The sequence below is a fragment of the Ruditapes philippinarum genome, unplaced genomic scaffold, assembly GCF_026571515.1.
Source record: "Ruditapes philippinarum isolate M1 unplaced genomic scaffold, ASM2657151v2 ctg6754_1_1_1_1, whole genome shotgun sequence".
Classification (NCBI taxonomy): Eukaryota; Metazoa; Mollusca; class Bivalvia; order Venerida; family Veneridae; genus Ruditapes; species Ruditapes philippinarum.
In genome coordinates this window covers 69,560-90,651 of record NW_026864123.1, presented here as the reverse complement: position 1 = coordinate 90,651, position 21,092 = coordinate 69,560, and the positions used below count along the sequence as shown (strand labels likewise).

The 21,092-nt window shown below is 32.1% G+C and overlaps 2 protein-coding genes across 3 annotated transcripts; one reads left to right on the top strand and one right to left on the bottom strand.

The window, feature by feature from the left end:
* Positions 1 to 1,913: 1,913 nt before the first annotated feature.
* Positions 1,914 to 10,804, bottom strand: LOC132724485 (ferredoxin-fold anticodon-binding domain-containing protein 1 homolog). Its single transcript, XM_060709358.1, has 6 exons — positions 10,601 to 10,804; positions 7,930 to 8,143; positions 7,333 to 7,489; positions 5,702 to 5,905; positions 4,774 to 4,935; positions 1,914 to 3,478 (listed from the first exon to the last, which is right to left on the bottom strand). Exons 2-6 carry the CDS (start codon positions 8,114 to 8,116, stop codon positions 2,149 to 2,151), a joined length of 2,040 nt encoding a protein of 679 aa, XP_060565341.1. The 5' UTR covers positions 8,117 to 8,143; positions 10,601 to 10,804; the 3' UTR covers positions 1,914 to 2,148.
* Positions 10,805 to 14,147: 3,343 nt separating this feature from the next.
* Positions 14,148 to 20,817, top strand: LOC132724487 (retinol dehydrogenase 14-like). Of its 2 annotated transcripts, none has more exons than XM_060709360.1 (9): positions 14,148 to 14,384; positions 15,270 to 15,355; positions 16,093 to 16,300; positions 16,918 to 16,952; positions 17,388 to 17,491; positions 18,034 to 18,127; positions 18,644 to 18,794; positions 19,546 to 19,672; positions 20,231 to 20,817. In XM_060709360.1, the coding sequence occupies exons 1-9, from the start codon at positions 14,309 to 14,311 to the stop codon at positions 20,331 to 20,333; spliced, it is 984 nt and encodes a 327-aa protein (XP_060565343.1). In that variant the 5' UTR covers positions 14,148 to 14,308; the 3' UTR covers positions 20,334 to 20,817. The 2 variants fall into 2 exon arrangements, with proteins under 2 accessions (XP_060565343.1, XP_060565344.1); XM_060709361.1 differs by lacking the exon at positions 14,148 to 14,384 and adding an exon at positions 14,469 to 14,529.
* Positions 20,818 to 21,092: the final 275 nt, after the last annotated feature.

The following is a 21,092-nucleotide window of genomic DNA, read 5'->3' as shown; positions in this document are numbered from 1 at the left end:
CCTGCTAATGAAATGAGTGCACTAAGAGTGACATGTTTTTTCCCAAAGTTAATGGAATCACAGACTTCAATTCCGTGATGGAATAAATGTCGGCGACATTAATAAGTCGCTATAGCGATCTCACATAGGTTACAAAGTACATAACCATTCTTATAGACTATATATAAAGTTCAATTTAGCATTGAACATAGCATACGATATGTAATGTCTGTAGCTAACAAAAACGAATTATGATTTACGCATACATTATAAGTTCATTTTGTGATATACTTCTGAGAAAATGTCTCCGTACAGGAATGATGTAATTGTATTCTCATCTTTGATGATACGTTAATGCGAGTACAAGAGTTATTATGTGGTAATTAGTACAACATTCATGCATAATAACATCATACAAATTTGTCCTGCAATTTTCGGATTGCGGAAATGTAAATTAGTATCAACAGGGACATATATAGATATAATTTCCTGGTATTCGTTACTCATAAATTAAGGTTTATACATTGCTGCACATGCAGTTATAGGTTTCAGTCCATCCTCTTAAGTATCGGAGTGAATACCTTATGCCCACGAGTTATGGATTTTTGAGGTCGAGCATTGGACACATTTTGAACCCGTGCTTTATAGACATCTTTGTGTAGAAGTTGTCAGTAAGTTGCTGAGAAACTTGTTAGTTAAGTAAGCCTCATTAAATTAACTAGAGAACAGATCAGCCACCGCATTGTTCGTGGGCAGGCTGTCAAGCAGTTTACCAGTTGCCTTCATTTTCATAAGTAACTGATGACTTAGCAGATGTACAGTGCGAATGACATACAAAAGATTTCATGATAAATCACATCGAAAAATGACCTGCACCGTCCGGGAATCGAACCAGGCTCGCCCGACTCACAGTCCAAAGCTCTACCTATTGAGCTAACCAGACGGTGCTCTTAGAACAATGTAAGAGATATGTCACTTTATTAGTTTATTTATTTACTGTTTACTGCTTAGCTTAAATTAGCTGTAATCTTATAGGATCAGTGCTAGCAAAGGAAACTATTTCTAATTTTGTTATGTATCAATAATCGCAATAAAATATACATAAACTAAATAGTCTTCAATAACAACAAAAAAAAATACAACCGCATATCTGTATTATGTTTCAGAGGAAGAAAATGTTAAGTAAAATTACTGCATCAGTCATTAGACATAAACCATTTGTTCCTAGAAATAAATATTAATCTGAACATACATGTACATTATATCTTCGGGCAATGAGCAAATTCTTTATCCAGTATTTTTTATGTCAATGAATTAGTTAGCATTATATTTACATGCATGCATACTTAATTGTAAAACATAAATGATTTAATAATGGTATTAAAACATTGTATATATACTCTTTTATACTAATTTAATTTTCTTTCCCCTCAAAACAAAACTTTTTTTTGTAGCCTTGGTATCAAAATATTAGAAGTGATTTATCAGCTAGATGATAGTAAATCAATGAGAACTTTGTATAAGAGAAAGACTGGACAGACTTAGGTAACTAAATATGTATTTTTTTTGGTCGGGGTTTAAATCACACCAACAGAGTATACAGTTGGTCATATGGCAACTTTCCAGATTTATTGGTGGAGGAAGACCTCAAGTGCCCTTCTATGCATTATTTCAGACACAAACAGGCACCCGAGTAGAACCATCCACATTCTGTAAACTGGCACCCGAGTAGAACCATCCACATTCTGTAAACTAGCTCACTTGAAAGAAGTCCCTGTCATGATTGAAACCCAAAGTGGTGAGGGGCAAGTGGTTTAAAGTTAACGACCATAACCACCCGGCCTTAGGTGCCCCTAAAAACACTCTCTAGAAAAAACTTAACTTAACAGAAAGATCGTATAACTATTAAGAGTAAGAGAAAATAAGTTAACAAGTGACATTACTATCTTTTACTTTACAGCTTTACAAGTGTACATATGTATACATAAATGATCTTCAATAGGGTACAAATGTGTATCAGAAAACATATATTTAGATTAATCAATATCCTAACATATGCATACATCCACAGCAAGCACCAGACAGATAGTCCTATGATAGTTGAATTTTTTTTCTCCATAGAAATACTCATTTCAAATAAAAAACCGTAAATAAAATTATAAGAATTCACTATCTCAATTCAATTTTCATTTTCTTCTCAACTTCAAGTCGTATAAGACTTTGTAACCTCCAAGATGTGTCATACGACAGTACCTTGTCCGCCGACTGGAATGTCAATCTGTAACAGCGACTTGTTTTACCAGATACAAGTTCAGTGTATGTATCTAAAAGTTCCAAACCAATCACACAATCACCTGCCACATCTCGTATTATGTCACAATACTTGAACATACAAAATGGTAAGTTCTTGTTCTCCCAGAAACTCATGTCATGAATGAATGTCATCGGATATAAGCTCGGTGATTTTATACCAAAATCTTTGCACTGGAATTTACTGCTTCTGGCTACATCTGCAGCTTCACATTCTGATAATTTTGGCTCACTTTGTGTACTTTCATTAACAGCTTGTAAACCATTTTCAAGAACAAAACTATGAACAGGTGATACAAGATCTAGCTGAGAAAACATACCAAGTACTCTTGTGTCTTCAGACCACATCAATTTCTCATTTTCGATGCTGTATATACTACATGCAAGTTTACACAGGTCAATGGTACAAAAAACTGTAACAAATGAAGATTTTGATACTAAATTATCCCTGACAAATTTCAATTTGCAATCACCTACCTTCACAGATTCTTGATCTTTGCTCTTATTATGTACTGTTCCTTCGGATAAATTAAGTGTTTTATCACAGATGTATATGTCAGCCACATCAAAAACTTTTTCTAAATCTTCAGACAATATTTGAATAAACTCAACATGACCATTTGTTAAATCTACTTTCCACCTTGTGTTTACCATCATATCATCAAGTATATGTTTAACTTTATGTGCAACTTCATTCGCAGTTTTAGCTAAATTTTCTTTAACAAGCTCCAAATCATCACCATTATCTGAACCAATAGAAACAGGCCATGCAAGTGTCATAATATAGGACACAAGAGACTGGTTCAATGAAATATCACATGGTTTATAGACTGGTCCATATTTTATCCTTAAAATTTCAGGGTCGTCGGGACCTGCAAATACTAATGGGTTCCAGTCTTTACTAACATCTTTATCATCCTTGATAATTTCATTATCTGTTTCATCTATTAGATCACTTAGATCATCACCGACCTCCTTGAAATCTGTGACATCAGATTTAATCAGTTTATAGTAAGAATCCTCATCTGACATTAAACCAGCATCACATGATGGAACTCTGGTTGCATATTCTTTGAAAGGGCTTTGAAGTCCTCGATTTTCAACTTTGTTGGTTGTATTACAAGTAAGACATTTCAGAAATCTTCTATAAACTCTGTGTATTGGATGACTCATATTGCTGTTTATAGACCTGTAAAAATGACAAGAAAATGTTTAATATTAGTTTATATATTAGCTTTCACAGTTTAAAGAAAACATGAAAATTCCCCAACCATATCTGTGCCTTACAAAGAAATTGCAAAGAATTTTATTCCGATTTTCTCTTTCATTTTAAAACATATTTGTCAATTTATTCTGTCCTAAATTTGTGTTGTCAGTGCATCTATGATCAAAATAATTATTTGTGGATGATTTGTAAGGTTGTGTTATAACTGGCATTTAGACCTAATAAACAAAACAAAGGTTTAGTCACAGAAAAACAGAAAACATTTTGTCTGTACACTTTATTCATACAGCAATGAACCTGACACAACTATGGGACAACTACTCCAAAACAGATTATATTCATCACAAAAGAATCAACAATTTGTTCAGATATAGAATTGCTGGGAAATACCACACATTTTCATTTATTTAACTCACTATTTAAAGTTCCATTAAGATCAATGCATTACTCCCCTTGTTAAGCTTTGAATGACAGCAGAGTTCTTCCCCTTCCTCGTGTTAAAATATTTGATAATCAAAATGTTTTAACTGCACTATGATTACAGATGTTACTTATAGTCAACATTCTCTAAGAGCAATTTGCTTATGCCTTCACACACTTTTGAAAGCAATTAGAAATTTGGTATCTTACCATTAATATTAAAAGTTAAACTACCGTTTGTTTGTCTGCTTACTATTAAAACATACTAGTATATATATATATATATATATACATGTATTTATATATTTTCATGGCTAGCAGTAAAAATGTAAAACAAATCCTGAAGGCTCTAAATGTAGCATTTTTGTCTGTTTTATATACATGTAGAAAAAGAGGACTTTAAGGAATAATTCTATACTGAAGTTAACAAAAATTATGCCTGAAAAACGAATATGTTTTTAATTTCCTAGAAATGCCAAACAACAGTTTTTAACCTTTATAACATTTAAATAACAGTATGAGCGCATGTTAGATGCTTGTTACCTTAAAGAAGTAGCACTAAATATGTTAATTTATCACAAAAATAACAAAATGTTAATAAAATAGTATTTTGACTACCATACAAAATACTAAATCACTATAACTGTACTAAATGCCAAAGAGCAATAGAAGTAAAAGATGGATCAGGTAACTGACCACTGATTAACTTTTTTCAGTAATATATAAAAGTACATCAAAAAGGAAAAGCTTTTTAGAAATAAACAAAAAAACATTTCTGGGTTTAAGCAGGACAAGTCTGTTCTGCAAGTGTCATCACAAGCTACAAAAGAGATACAAACCTGATTTGTAGCAGTTTTCTGTAGATATAAGGCTGACACAGGAAGATGTTGTTTCCTAGCTTGATCTTTACCTCATCAGCACCACCAGGGACCTTTACTGGCTTGGCCATCTCAAACACATGTGTCAGTGCATTCTCTGTGTTGAAACCTTTATCTAAACTCCTGTATAAGAAAGCACATGAAAATTGTTAAAATGTGTTAAGCTAAGATTGATTGTCTTTTATTAGCAGAAAATTTGTTTTCATCTTGATAAAAATCATATGTAAGTCAAAAGGATGTTTATAAATTAATTATTTTGGCAGGTGATTTATGTGCTAAATCTTCACAATAGAGACTAAAATATAAAAGAGTTTGAAAATTTTGTTAGCAAATATTATTTTTTGATTTCTTGTGTAATAACAGGTACACTACATGTATTTGTTAAGGCTCTACACATATATGATTCTCAAAATAGAAAACAACATCAACATACAATTTTTGAAATTCTCATACATTAACTTCTAATCTAGTATTTCTAATTAAACAGGTACTTCCTTTTGCTGTACTGTACTGCATGGTACCTGAGGCCTTCCTCTACAAATGACGTTTGACCTTTACAATTTTCAAGAAGCAGTGACCTATTACTCAGGTTTCTCGCCAATCAACTCAGGGAACAATGCTTCAAGACCTACTGGGGTCATAGCCATATTTCCTTATATTACACCAGTAATGGTTAGTTGTAGGAAGAGTGATTTAATTAAATTACCAGCTTTACAATCAAGCATGAATGTATAATGTTTATCTGTCAATGAGACTAATAAGCAATAAAAAAAATGTTAAAGAGCACTTAAGATGGAAAAAGATAGAATGTTACACATTAAATTGCATAGCAACAAAAAAATGAAATCAGTCTGTATTATCTACATCTATTTTTAAACAAAATAATTACCTAAATCCAGTAGATGTGTACACCCTGTAATCATCAGCATTAAATGGCACAATGTTAGTCAATATCAGACCAGAATTGGCTGCCATGGAAACGACCTGCCAACTATCATGCCAGGCTCTCATTGGTTGATCAGCTGGGGTTCCACCTTGACCTTTACACAAGGTCATCTTGATCTGACCTTCACCTTCCAATACCTGAACAGCACTGTAAAACAATGAACTGGACAGTCTTAATATAATGCTCCCAATTTTTTTTAAATTGCGGATAAATTTGAAACACTGATTTTCATTAGGTGACTCTGACACATAATCTTTACACATGGCTGTGTTTTAACCCTTATCACACTAAAAATATGGTGAATGGATTTGTCAATGTTTCAATCTGGACAAGACAATTCATCATTTTCAGGGAAAATTTCTAAATTAGTACTGACTGAATAGTAAGGCCCCCACGGTTACATGTTTAAACGGATCCGTTTCGACTTTCATTCGTAAACGTTTACGAAATGTTTTACCGTTTAATCGAAATGACCATATTGTCTTACAAAAAAATATTAATCATTGCCTGTAATCATGAATTCTATTAATTCTAATTGAATTATTTCAAAGTGAAAACAGACAATTGGTGGTTACAAACGTCTAGACAGCATCACCGTGCAATAATCGCTCGTGATATAGTACATTTTTGGTAAATTTGATTTACCCTTGTTTCTCAAATGAACGAAATGGGGATACAATGCAGAAAATGTGTGCCGACTCAATCGTGGTGAGCCCTGCACATTATTTATTTCTACATGTATAAAAAAATATAAAGTAAGTCATCATTTGGCGGCTTGAATACATGGTGTAGTATAGTACATAGAAGTACCACCGTTTAAACAGTATCGTTTCGGTTCTTAACAATCGTGTAAACATTTACAAAAAATTGTAAACGTGGGAGCCTTACTGAATAGCAAACAAATCAGACAATGATCAGAACACACATCTAAGCGAGGTGATCTTTGTCACATGAGTAGAGTTTGCAACTGCCAGCAGGCTACAAGAATCTGTCAATGAATCAAAGAAAGCAATGGTGCAACATTGCAAATTCATCACAGAGAATTTAAACATGTTACATTGTATATGCTAAAGATTTTCATTGTACTACATGTACCTTCACCAGGCAGTTTTGGATTATATCAACTTACAGCCACAAAACCTGTTAATTTTTTTCTTCTGATAATGTTACATCTAGGCAGTGTTCGAAATTAGCAGTAGTCCGATAGCCCCTGACTACTAAATTTCTCCTCTGGCTACCAACTTTTTACAGTAACAAGCCCGACCAGACTACTGTATTTTCAGAGGCACTATAAACAACTGTTTTGAACAAATGAATCGTGCTAGTGAAATGTCTTTTGGGCTAGTGAATATTCCAATCTGGTAGTCTGACCGGCCTAGTGAATTTAAATCCGAATTTCTTACACTGTCTAGGCTAAGCTAATTGTTAAATTCTTTTATCATATCATACATATCTGACAGACATAAAGACATATAATTGAAAACATCATTGAGATCTTGATAATCATTCAATTACAAAGAAATAAAACTGCATAAGGTCAATTAAGGAAGTAACTTTATATAGTAGATTAATACCTTGCAAAGAAGTCATTGAGAAGTTTTCTGTTTTTCTTGTGGTTAGATTTACCTCCAGCATGTGGAAAGTTGAAGATGATAGATGAAAACTTTTCATCTCTAGTTAATGGATTGATGTGTAATTGTGTGGCATCTGTATCAAGTCTGACAGTCACTCCTGTATATATATTCAAAAATGCCAAAACATTTGGGTCAAATAAAAACATATCAAAGTTGAAGTGGACCTGTGACCCAGTATAGCCAATTAATGTCAGACATTTAAAATAACAAACATTATGCCAATTATCTTTAAAAGTCACTAATAAGGCTGTACATGTAGATATGTCATGAATCTGCCACCTGTGCCTGGACCCATACATCTAGGGAATAGAGGAAAATTTCCAAAGCCCTAGTTTCACCATTCTAAGACAGTCAAATGCCCACACATCCTCCACTATTCAATTTTTGCTGTTTAGACAACCATTGCATTGACTAGGCATTTCAGCAAGAGGTAAAAGGTTGAAACTAACCTCATTAGCACCACTTCCCAAAACACTGCTCTAGGTCAAGAATATATATTTTTTTAGGCCATAATATCCAAACAAATTTAATTTATACCTTTTTCTTTTAATGAATCAATATTCTTTGCGGCATACTGGTGCTTCTGGATAGACTCTGATGTCTCCAAGCTGGTTGCTGTAATACATGTACATTTTTTACCAGGCAACTTCTCTACCATGGAAACAGCAAATGAGAAATCTCCTTCCCCAACCAGCAATGTATTACCTTTTATTAACTTTTCCATTATCACATATAAAATGCATCATCTGATCTGTAATGAAAAATGTTAAGTTGATCATCAAGTACTATGTTGCAGTTGTAAAAACTTGCCCAAAACTTAACTTAGGCGTTATTTTATTTTTTCTGGTTGTTTGGGATTATTGATGCAGATCATTTAGAGTTGAAGATTGAATACCATTTAAGCCGGATCTATGAGGCATTTTTTTATGGATGTTGAACTTTTTTCAGTTTCCTAATGAACAGACTAACAGACTAAATTAAACCGAGTCTGCGATTTTAATCTAATTTTGTTGCTTCTGAGAGATCTCTCTTTTCCAGATCTTTTTTTTGATTTTACAATTTATGGACCTTTTCGAAAACCTAGCTAAACACCGTTTTCCGGTATGTTGCGGATTTAGCTCTGGGGAATTACACCAAATGAAGTATAACACAGTTACATGATATTTCTATTTTTTATCATTATTTTACCGTTTAAGGTGAAAAAATTAATGTATTTGAAATTTATCAATATTATTTTAATATCTATTGCAAATTTTTAAAAAAAATAAAATTGTTTATAATTAAAATCAATCAAATTAAAACAGCTGTAGTGGAATCTTCCATAATAAATACAGGTACGGATACAGAACATGGTTTCCTGGGGGGGCTGACATATGGGTGGAAGAATTTGACCAAATAATGCAACAGGTGAAAATTGAAGATTGGGCCAGCATCTTGTTCATTTGACAAAAATTGTAATTGATGTGTTTATAGCTCATCTTATGATTGGCAATGTATATATGAGTATACTTATGTTTTTGTAAATATTTGGATGATACGGAATTAAGAAAAAAATATATGTAATTGGGGTGGGCCTGGGAGGGGTGTCCCCTCCCATAGACCTAGAAAATTTTGAAATATGAGGTTGAAAATGGTGTTATTTCCTTGACTTTCTAGTGCTGTTTATGGTACTTTTTGGATGGTTTTACAAAACAATGTATTTTGTATAGGTTAGTGTTTACAGGCCAGGGTCTTTCAAAAAGAATTCCCCCTAGTGTTCAGTAGTGAGTATTCACAAAATAACAGTGTATGTACCACTGTTGATAAAAATAAATTCAAACACTTGATCAATTTACTCATCTGAATTTAAATAGACGATTTTCCAAAGTAAAGTGGTATTAAAATACTGCCTTCCTAATGTACAAACAAAAATAATTTCAAACACTAGTATTCAATTAGAATTTTTTCCATCAATGAATCCATTTTAGATACTAAAGATGTCAGTACAATTTAAATTTTATTTAAAAAATATTTAATAACTGCCATGAAAAGTTATTAAAAGCATATAACCAATTATTTCATCTTGATAAAAATCTTAGTAAAACAAGTTATTATTAAAAATGCAATTCCTTTAATATTATCTTTATAAAACTTTCCATCTTTTAAATTTACAAATAATAATTTTCAATTTCTTTATTTTCTTAATTATAGGAAATGGAAAAACAAAGATACCGTAGTAAAATATGGTGTGCAATGTAACACATCTATTTGCCACTATCTGTGACTGTTAATTTTATTAGACCTTTGGAAAGTAATAAACCAATCAATAATGCAGTTTAAACATTGAAGTCATTGAAGCATGTTGATAGATAAAGATCTCTGCCAAGCCCCAGGGTAGTCCAACTTATTGTACTCCGCGACGAGATATTGTGCTATTTTCGTGTCTGGGCAATATCTCGCCTCTTAAAGCGAGATTCTGCCCCAGAACGAAAATATCTCAGAATCAAGCTTTGGCACGTCAATATATTTTGACTAGCCCCAGGGCAGGATATTAACAACTGGATGACAGCAATTACTGTTTTTATAAGGGAGTACACTACAGCCAATAAAGTTTGAAACTGCCAAAAATTTATTCCAGCCCAGCTGGTAAACGTATCTTTGGGCTGAGCTGGGGGGCTGCAGCCCTGAAGCCCCGGCGGGCCTGAATCCGCCACTGAAATAAGGTTATTTTCTGCGAAAACTTGTGAATTTACTTAATTTTTGTATGCAATTATTCATTCAATGATATTTAATTATTTTCTTACAAAAGAAATAACTGTTTTATTTCACTTTAATTAAAAAAAAACTCCAAAAAGTTCTGGAGTTCGTTATTACACTCCATTACGTGAATTCCCCAGAGCTATGAACAGAAAGTACCAAAAAACGGCGTTTAGCTAGGTTTTCGAATTCGTGAATACTGTAACTAGGTATTTTCACATCTCAAGACAACTTTAGCTAATAATCTAAGAAGGTAGGAGATTTTCTGATTCAAAATGACTAGATAATAATTTTTTGAATATTTTTTCTGCTTAATTGATTAATTTCAATTTTATTTCCATTTTTTTTTTATCTCACAAAAAATAATAAAATCACAAAATTGATTACCCTGTTCATGTTTTTGTTCTAACAAAAATAAAGTGATTAACAATTTTTATTACATGGGCGAATCAAATGTGGGACGAATTGTTACCATATTGCTACTCTCTGAATCATATCTTTTTTCCTTTCCTGTCAAACCCCTCGCCAATACGAACGCAGATAAGAAAACTCATAAAGTTACACGACTTTGATCTCTTTAGTGAATTTTCCTTTTAAAACGCAAACTTTTAACCATTTTAAACGATTTTGACACAAAGGTAAACAAACGCACGTGGAAATCAAGTCTTGCATCTGCATCAGCCGTACCAAACCGCAGCCTTGTCTAAAATACGGACAAAGTACCCGGACAAAGTGCATATTCAATTTGAAGACAGGCAGATACGCGCGATTTGATTTAAATGAAACTAAATGTAGTGTAAATCATTATGTTGGTATTCATATGGAAAATAGATCAACAATATTGTGTAATCAACATTTTTATACGTTTTGTTTTCTAAGGATGTATTAAATATCTCCTGATAATTTCATTTAAGTTAAACATAATGACAGCTATACTTGTATATATGCTCTGACAAAATATATCAAATATGAAATTTAAAATGATCCAAACTGGATACTTAAATTCAAAAAGTATGAAATAAGCGTTAGGATTAATTAAGATGTACACGCATTACATTGCACGTCCATTTACAAGAAATAGTGGGATGCAAATATAATAACGTAGCAAAGAAAACTTTGATATTGTAGATTATAACGTATATTAATTTCTAATATTAAAATGGAAATGTTCAAGTAGTAAGAAACTATATAGTTTGAATTGCATTAAGTGAATTGAAATGAAAAAATAATTATTCAATATCATATATGTAGTTATAATTAAGATAACGGTTGCTTTTTCGACTATGACAGTATCAGCACAATACAGTTTATATCAAAGATCCTGTAACACAATTTTTTTACGGTTTTATATCATAAATATAATGCTCAAATAAAGATTAATCAAAATTGTAAGTTACAAAAAGCATTATTTGTAAAGATATTACAGAATTTACAGCTTCAAGTTTAAGGGAGGTAAAATTATTTTCTGTAAAGTCTATGTCAAAATTTTCAATAAGAAATGAATGCATATATTTTAATAACTACATATAATGTGTACAGATATTTGCAGTACATATTTTACATCTTCTTCGATGTTTGAAAATTGTTTTCACTTAAGTGTGGTAACAACCACAGGATCTTTAATAAACCCAAACTAAATTATCAAAACGATTCAATCATAATACAAGGCCATATTATACACATATATACGTTTGATATTTACAATCTTGTGGCAAATAAGATCTCCCAGCGGGATTGTGATATATAAATACCAGGGGCGGATACAGAACATGGTTTCCTGGGGGGGGGGGGGTGGCTGACATATGCATGGTTGGAAGATTTTGATGAAAATAATGCAACAGGCGAAAATTGTGCATGTTCGAAGGTTGGGCCAGCATCTTGTTCATGTGATAAAAATTGTAATTGATATGTTTCATAGCTCATCTTAATTATGAGTGGCAATGTATATATATATATTATATATATATATATATATATATATATATATATATATATATATATATATATATATATATATATATATATATATATATATATATATATATATATATATATATATATATATATATACACACTAGTGTTTTTGTAAATATTTAGATGATATGGAAACATATTTGGGGTGGGCCTGGGAGGGGTTTCCTCTCCCATAGACTGAGAAAATTTTGAAATATGAGGTTGAAAATGGTGTTATTTCAAATAATTTCAAACACTTGATCAATTTTAATACTCGTCTGAAAAATAGACGGTTTTCCAAAGTAAAGTGGTATTAAAATACTGCCTTTCTATTGTACAAAGAAATAATTTAAAATACTAATATTCAATAAGAATTTTTTTCATCAATGAATCCATTTTATATACTAAATAGGTCAGTACAATTTAAATTTTATTTAAAAAATATAACTTCCATAAAGAAAAGTTATAACCCATTACTTATTGAGCATTTTGTGAAAAATGGATGTTTTCATTGAAAAGTCTCCCGTTACAAGTTCAAATTGCTATAAAACTATAAAAACTGCTTCAATACTAATCAAACTTGGCACAAATGTTGACTGGACCATTGCCTTTGTAACAACATGCCCAGACTTAAATTTCCTGTTACCATGGCAACGAGGGGACATCTCAAAATTGCCAAAAATAACTATTTTGCGTTGATTTTTTCTATCAAAATTAATTTCAAAGTACTGCAACTTCTCAATGGATTGAGATAGAGTCAAATGTTTTTCAGCTTTGGTTACACGTTACCTTATGATCGATCTGGGGTCATTTTAGCCTCTCACAAGTCCAAAATTTTCTTGGCGATGAGGGGGACTGCCGCCCCCTTCAAACCCCCCAAATAGAAGGGGGCACATCCCCCTTTTGGCAACCCGCTGATGCATCTTTTGGTTTGGGGGCCGCACCTAAAAAAAGTGGTCACTTTTTTAAACAACGTTTCTCAAACAAAAACCAGTGTTGGGGGCCTGAATAAGGCATTTTTTTCACCATTTGAGACAACAAGAGAAGGAGGCGGTGACAAGGGCGTTTAAAGGCGTGTATATCGGGTAATGGGTTGAAAGCAAATGACCAATCGTTTCATCTTAATAAAAATCTTAGTTAAACTAGTTATTAAAACGCGATTCCTTTACTTTATACTAGCATCTGTAAATACTTTTAATACAGCAGAATCATATTGGCGCATATTGATGAGGAGGGAAATTCCTGGCTTTCTAAAAAGAGGTTTACAAGACAATGCAAGAATCTTTGGGAAAAGCCTGATTCGAAAGTCAGTGAAAACTACAAAGATTTATATAGCAGAGCTCCTTGACATTTCAATGTACGAGCTAGTAATTGTCCGCGAAATTGAAATTTGTTATTTCCCCTACGTTTCTGTTATAAGGAACACAAGTACCTTGTAAGATCATATTATCGAAAAGCTGTTACCCCTTTAATCGAACAATTTATTTGTTGCAATAAGTTGAAAGTGTCGTTAAAAATATCAGATCTAACCGACGTACCAACTTTTCATTTCTGTGTTTCTTGTATATAATGATAATAGGAGTAATTAACCGCGTCAGCGGGAAAACCTATCCAAGTGCGTTCGTTTAAAGTATTCACAAATTACATTTGTTTACGACAATAAGTTTGAAGTTTTTGACACATTGGGCTGTGAAAGGCTGTACCTTTGCCTTTTCGTGCCAAAATTGCAATGAACATATATATATATATATTGTTTTCTCCGATATAAGTGTATTTGTATGTGTGATATACACTATACACATTATAAACGATTTATTGTTTATTTTTTTTACTGAAAATATTATATTATTCAGAAATATTGACAATGGAGAAAATATATATAATAGATAGAGTATCTAAAGTAAAACGAGCAAAATCATAAATACACTACTATCTTATATGTACATACAATCTAGAAATACGATAAAAGTCGGTCTAATATCTAAACTAAAACTGTACATGTGTAAGGTCATATCAAATCAACTCAAAACCTTCACTACTATATCAAAGTGAGATAACATAACTGTCTGTATCAAATATAAATAAATCTATTGGGTATTAAAAGTGATAAATATACACCAATAACATAAAATTGTAAACTTCGTCTAATACAGTAATACAACATTCTAAGAGAGTTTATAGAGATACAAGTTTTTTTTTTGTAATATTAATTTATTTATGTGTTGGTATGGGGGCTAAGCAATCTTTTCCTAGAGTACAAATACCTTCGGGTAGAACATTTGTTGTTACAGGAGCAAATAGAGGTAAGTTGTTTTCTTTTCCTAGAGTACAAATACATTTGGGGTAGAACATTTGTTGTTACAGGAGCAAATAGAGGCAAGTTGTTTTCTTTTCCTAGAGTACAAATACCTGCGGGTAGATAATTTGTTGTTACAGGAGCAAATAGAGGTATGTTGTTTTCTTTTCCTAGAGTACAAATACCTTCGGATAGAACATTTGTTATTACAGGAGCAAACGGAAGAATGTTGTTACATTGAACTTAAATTGTAGTGAGCGTAAGTATTCTTTGCTACGTGATTGTCTGTAATAAATCAAATCATTTAGGAAGAAAATTATACGAATTAGTACGACATTCATCCCTTTTCTGTTTTCTCCTTATATTGAAATTAACATGTTATATGTTTGCTATCTTTTGATTGTTTTAAATCTTAAAAAATAAGCATGTTTAAAGTACATGTAATTGAGGAAAAAATAAAAAGATGATATAATAGGTAACCGAAGTAGATCTAATGAAAATTCAGCATTTTGAATTATAAATATATGCATACAATTTAGCCAAGTTATTCTGTTATTGTGCATGAGTCTAAAGCTACCATGCTCTTCTTTAAAGAAACTATTTTCTTTTATTTACAAGCACTATGTGTTTAAATGCTCTAACTGTTTTTTTACCAATGCATTATAGTGTAATATTTTTGTTCACACCTGTGTTATTCTAAACAACAATTAAGCTTTTGTGAGTTAAGAGAGCATATATTATAATTAAGATAGCTGCCCATCATAACAATTAAAATGGCTAATGTGTACAACATAACACGAGATCTAGAGAGAGAAAAAAAAATAACATTTTAATTGATCCTGATTTCCAATTGTTTTATCTGAATGAATGATATTATTTGGTATATTATAAGGTATTGGATATGAAGTCGCAAAATGGATAGCAATGATGGGCGGGACTGTCATAATGGCATGTAGATCTGAGGATGATACAATGAAGGTAAACCTTACAAATCTACACATATCAATTTGACTATGGTTCAGATCTGCTTATTTCTTATATGAAGTGTAGCGTTTTAGGAGCTGGATTAAATATATTAAATATTTGGTTAAGGTCACATATACATGCATGTCTATTGAAAGACGCTTTTGGAACAACCTTTCCCTTAGGCTATTATATGTTCTAACATATTGTTTACATTCGGTTAGCTGCGTGGCCTTTTTAAATATGGTACATTTTTAAACAAAAAACTACCAGATGGTAACATGTTTTTCATATGACGATTGTGTAATCTGAGATACAAATTACAAGGTACTTCCGAGGAAAGGTCATGACAATGTACTTGTTATTTGTAGAAATATGCGCAGTTTTATTAATTATCTTAATACCGTTTGTAAGTTTGTTGTGTAAAAGAATCTTTTTCATCATTGTCTTGATGCTTTATGATAAAGTGACTAGATGACTTAGAGATTTTCATACGCTTTTCACTGCTTTGTGTCAAGAACAATAATGGTAGTGTTTAATTGTCTTGCCTATTTAGTGTCAAAGCAAAAAACACACAATATTATGAAATAAATTTAATCAAAGCACATTCATTTTTATTATTATTTCTTGCTCATCGGACAATTAAAATAAATGTTCTTTAATGGGTTTCTGATATGGAAACAATGAAGAAGTTAATCTCCTAGACTAGCATGTTGTATTGATGCAACTTTTTATTTTCTGCTTTCGGGTAGGCAATGCGCCAAATGGACAAAGAATATAAAGAGGAGAAAGAGAAAGGAACTCCTGGACTAGTAGATGTTGCAGAACTATCACTGGTCTTCATGAAACTAGATATGTCTTCTTTCCAATCCACTAAGGAGTTTGTTCAAGCATATAAAGAATCTGGTAGACCACTCCACGTGTTAATTTGTAATGCTGGAATAAGTAAAGCTAAACCAGGTAATGCTAATAATTTATTTCACCTCATTGACATTCTATCTTACAGCCCAACATTTTACATGTACTTCTCGTCCCAGTTCAAGCTAAGAATTGATCATTCTTTTTTTATCATTGCCATATATCACACGATTTCACATATAAAACACTATAGGACCGAAGAAGAATCGGAAAAGAGGAAAGAAACTTTATTTGTTTGATCATTTTAGTTTAAATTTTAAGGCAGTCATTAACAGACGAATGTATTGTCATTTTAGATGTTCGCAAAAAACTGTAGGAAAGTTTTAAAACCTTGTCACACAATTTTAACATTTGCCATGGGTATTTGGGGTCCTCATTGGCTCATTGCCACTAATTCTTGTTGCTGGGTCGTGAGCTGTTGCGTTCATTGAACGCCGCCTTTCCTGGTTGATCTTGTTTATCATATTCTTTGGCTGTTTCAATAAATCATCAATAATTTGATATTCCATCGTAAGAGACTTATATAATATATCCTGTAGTTGTTGCTTTTTATATTTATCCATGTACATACAATTCCTATATTTCTGCAAAATGAAAGATATGTGAACAACATATTTTCCAGTTTCTAGTAACAAATGTGTGCTTCCATTTTATTTCAGAACAGACAAATGACGGGTACGAGTATATGTTGCAGGTAAACAATTTACAGAAAAATGGCCTCTTATTATTTGCGTTGTTACTCACTCGTCACTGACTTTAGTAAGAATTAATTGTGTTTTAATTGTATTGTCCAATAACTATCAGAGAATACGATTGATCAAGTAAAGAAGTAAGAGAAGCTTTATTATTTCACAAATACCACAATACACAATTGATAAAGCCATTGTAGCTTAGAATCACATTTTTTAAATTTTTAATTAACTTTTTCTTTAATATTTCTTTACTTTAAAGCAAGTTTCTGAATTAATAAAGCCTTCTACAAAAGCATCAAATAACTTATTTTACATAATATGTTATGATGATAATCCTGCTTGTATTATTTATGAGAGATAATTAAATACTGATAAGCTCAAATGCTTTGATTGCTGTTAAATCAGATTGTTAGAAATGGCATGTTTGTTTGATTCAGGTGAATTATCTCAGCCATTTTCTTATGATAAGTCAGCTGTTACCTATGATGAAAGGGAATGAGAGTGAAAGCAGAATAATTCTTGTATCAAGTGATGCTCACAAGTAAGCTTTGTTTTTTCGGATGTTTCTTAATTCAAAATTTCACCATTTTCATGTCTGTTTAGGCCGGTGCCAGGAGGCGTGGACTGTGACTTGCAAATACCACTACCGTCCATGAACAGATCCAATCAAACGATGCTGCAACATTTTCAATTTCCTCTTTTGGACGTTCTTTAGGAGTTCAGTTCTTCTCTATTGTGCTTCTTTTAATCAATCAAACTTTACTTCTTCGTTATCTTCAAGATCCAACATTATTCTCCCACAATTAACAAGACTGGAGATTTCATCAGAACATTAAATGAGAATGGAACTTATGTCAAACATATTTTGTTTACAAAATGTAGTTGATAAAATAGTCAAACTGTATTAAAATGGTTAATTTTAAAATCAATATAAATAAGGTTTTAGTTTTTGCAATACATTTGTGAAGGTAGTCAGTTTGCGCGTACAGATTGTATGTTATTGGTCCTTAAATTAGTACATCGGGCACAACATGCTTTATTTAAATGACGTTAAACATGTATAAACATCCTTAACGTTTTCAGATTATGTGGATATAGTCTAGAAGGTATTAACTACAAGGGAGATCCTTCACAGTTTGGGTTTTTGGATTATTATGGTAGATCAAAGCTGTACCAGGTACAGATTTACTAAACCTATCCCTTTACAGGAATAGTGCTATAAAGATTTTTCCTCTCTTGATAAATGTAATGGATATTCAGTCAACCTCGAGTATGACACTGTTCATTGTTATGGATGGTTAGACAATACAATACATGTAATAGATACGTTAGGAGAATATTGTGATATTGCAATGATCACTGGCTTGTCTGACTCTAAACGTGTGATGCATTCTTGCCAGGAAGGCTAAAATTATAGATTATTCTATTTAATTCATATTAAAAAGGGTCGGGTCCCAAATACAATGTAATTGTAAATATTTGTTTCTGGTTTATATACATTGTAACGTTGAATATACAGATTTGTGTTATATAAAACTTACTTTAACTTGATTGTCAATGGAGCTATAGCTAAGCCTATGGACACACTCTATCACTGTGTTTTAGCATGGAAGCATGCGTTAAGTTTAAACTATGATAATAATTTCGAAGAGTTGTTGCTTTTTCTGTAGTTTTATTAATGTCATTTTTACAGATCATGCAAATGCATTGTCTTCATCGGCGGTTACGGAACTCAAATATATCTGTTACCAGTGCGCATCCTGGAACTGTAGAAACAAACATAGGAGCTGAATTTAAAGACATGGCGGCCTACCAGATTTTCCTCAAATTGAACCGTCTTGTGGGTAATAAAACATGTATATTCACAATGTCAAAGTAAAAATAATGCATGGTCTGTGAGATATTGCGTAAGAATAGTTATCTGATGTAATGATTACCGTACTTATAAATAAACAATGTAATGTAATGTTAAACTTTAGATTTGTTCAATTTTTGTTGCCATTTCACCTGTACTTTGATATTGTACTTACAAGTAAGTTTGATTCCAGTCCGCTAGTTTTAGAGATTAAATACCATCGGTACCATGGACGAGAGGGGTGTTTCAATTTCATATTATCTATCATAAACAGACTCGATCAATTTGAATATGTTTTTTCATATACATGTATTATATATTGTTATATTTCCTTGCTTCCATGTTGTCCCCTGTTTCAGATTTTGATGTACAACTAAATCTATAAACATTTATTGCATGTATTTTAATGTACATAAATCAAAAAGAGCATTTAAGATTTATATGCACTTGCTGTGTAGATATTTTTTGTCTTTCGGATCATTGATTGCAGTGTTGAAAGTTTAGTGCCTCTGAAGCCGTTCAAGTGGGCGTGAGGGATATTGCATTTTTCATTATTCTTCTTGTACAGACTCAAGACTCAATTAAACCGATCCTGTAATTTCAATGTAATTTTGTTACTTTTGATGCTTCCGATGGATCACCCTGATTATAGATTTTAAGATATTATTGCAAGTTTTACTGCCAATGATATAGTTCTTGTATGTTTGTTACCACTTAACGAGTTACTATTACACTTGCAGGTTTAATGCGGACTCCACTACACGGTGCCACAACTATAATTAACAGTGCAGTTAACCCTGAGTTGAAATCAATGAGTGGTGTGTATTTTAAGGACTGTCAACCGGCATCAACTACCTCAGTGTCAAGGTAAAAAAAGTGTTTAGGTCTGTATCTGAAATAGTTGTGGCAACACATTGAACTTTATGGCACAATATAATGCTATAACGGACCCCTCATAAGCGATGAAAAAAAGTTATATGAAATTTAGAATATGCAGCCACCGTTTAATATCTGTATGGTCATATAACTTGAGTCTAATGCATCTCTTAGTTTCCAGGAGGTGAGGTGGTTTTGACCCCGCGTGTTGCTTTAAGTTTGCAACATCCGAGGATTGGCGCCAAAATCATCTTTCCTTTTTCGGCATCATTACTTAACTGTGTTGGTGCACCGTAAAAATAAAGAAACAAACAAAAGTTCGTGTTTGGCTACTTTAATGAAATGTTTCACTATTTACATAAAAAAATCAAGCGTTTGTATTTAATTAAACAGATACATGTATCTCAAATATTAGACGAAATCAACTCAAGCCCTAAGCTTTCTTTTTCTTTGAAACACGTCCACCCATATATGTTTGATATACACATAATTATGTACATTGTATATTGTTTCCATGGAAATTTTTATAAATAATATGTTATGTTTTAGGGATGAGATAAAGCAAGAGGAATTGTGGAATAAAACTCTTGAATTTTTGAAAGAACATTTAACGGAAGAAGAAATATATTGTTTAGAGGGAGCGGATCCATAATTGGGAAAAATGTTACCTATATCATTTCAATTAAAGACTACTCACCTGATGTGATATTTTCAACATGAAATTTATTGTAATATAACTAGTTGAAGAACTTCACGTGAAATGGATAAATACACATATCATGTGCTTAGAGCGAAGCAGTTGTGTCTTCTTAATTTTCAAATAAAAATGTTTTTATACTAAACCTGCAATTTATGTTTTAAATGTGTGCTGTATAACATACAGGAATTATGCGTCATTCGAGCTTGTGTTTTAAGACAAGGGATATAGATTTAAACAGGGTCTTTCAAATTTCTATTTAAAAGACCCTGATTAAAACAATTAATTAATGTACTCACAAATGTGGCCTAGTCACAATTTATCAATATGTATTAGGTATATTACTTTATGATATTATCTAACGTTAGTTTTTTTCTTTCAGTTAAATTGTGCATTTAAAATTCCCGTTTGAGAGGAGATAATGTTGTAATAAAGTTCACAGAAATACATTTGAGTACGTTTTCATTGTTAGGACGGTCCTTAATTAATAAACCTTGCACTGCCATCTACAAACGGGACAGTTACACTCCGAAGTCGGAGTGTAATATGGAATCAAATCCATCCAAATGTCAAATTCTCATTCGGGAGATAAACCAAAAATTAGAGTTCATATGCAGAAGCTTAAAGGTCTAGTCGAAATTCATTTAGTCCATTTGATTACTTACCAAAAATGTAAGACTCCAGCTTGACGCTATAAAAACTATGGTGGTGTTC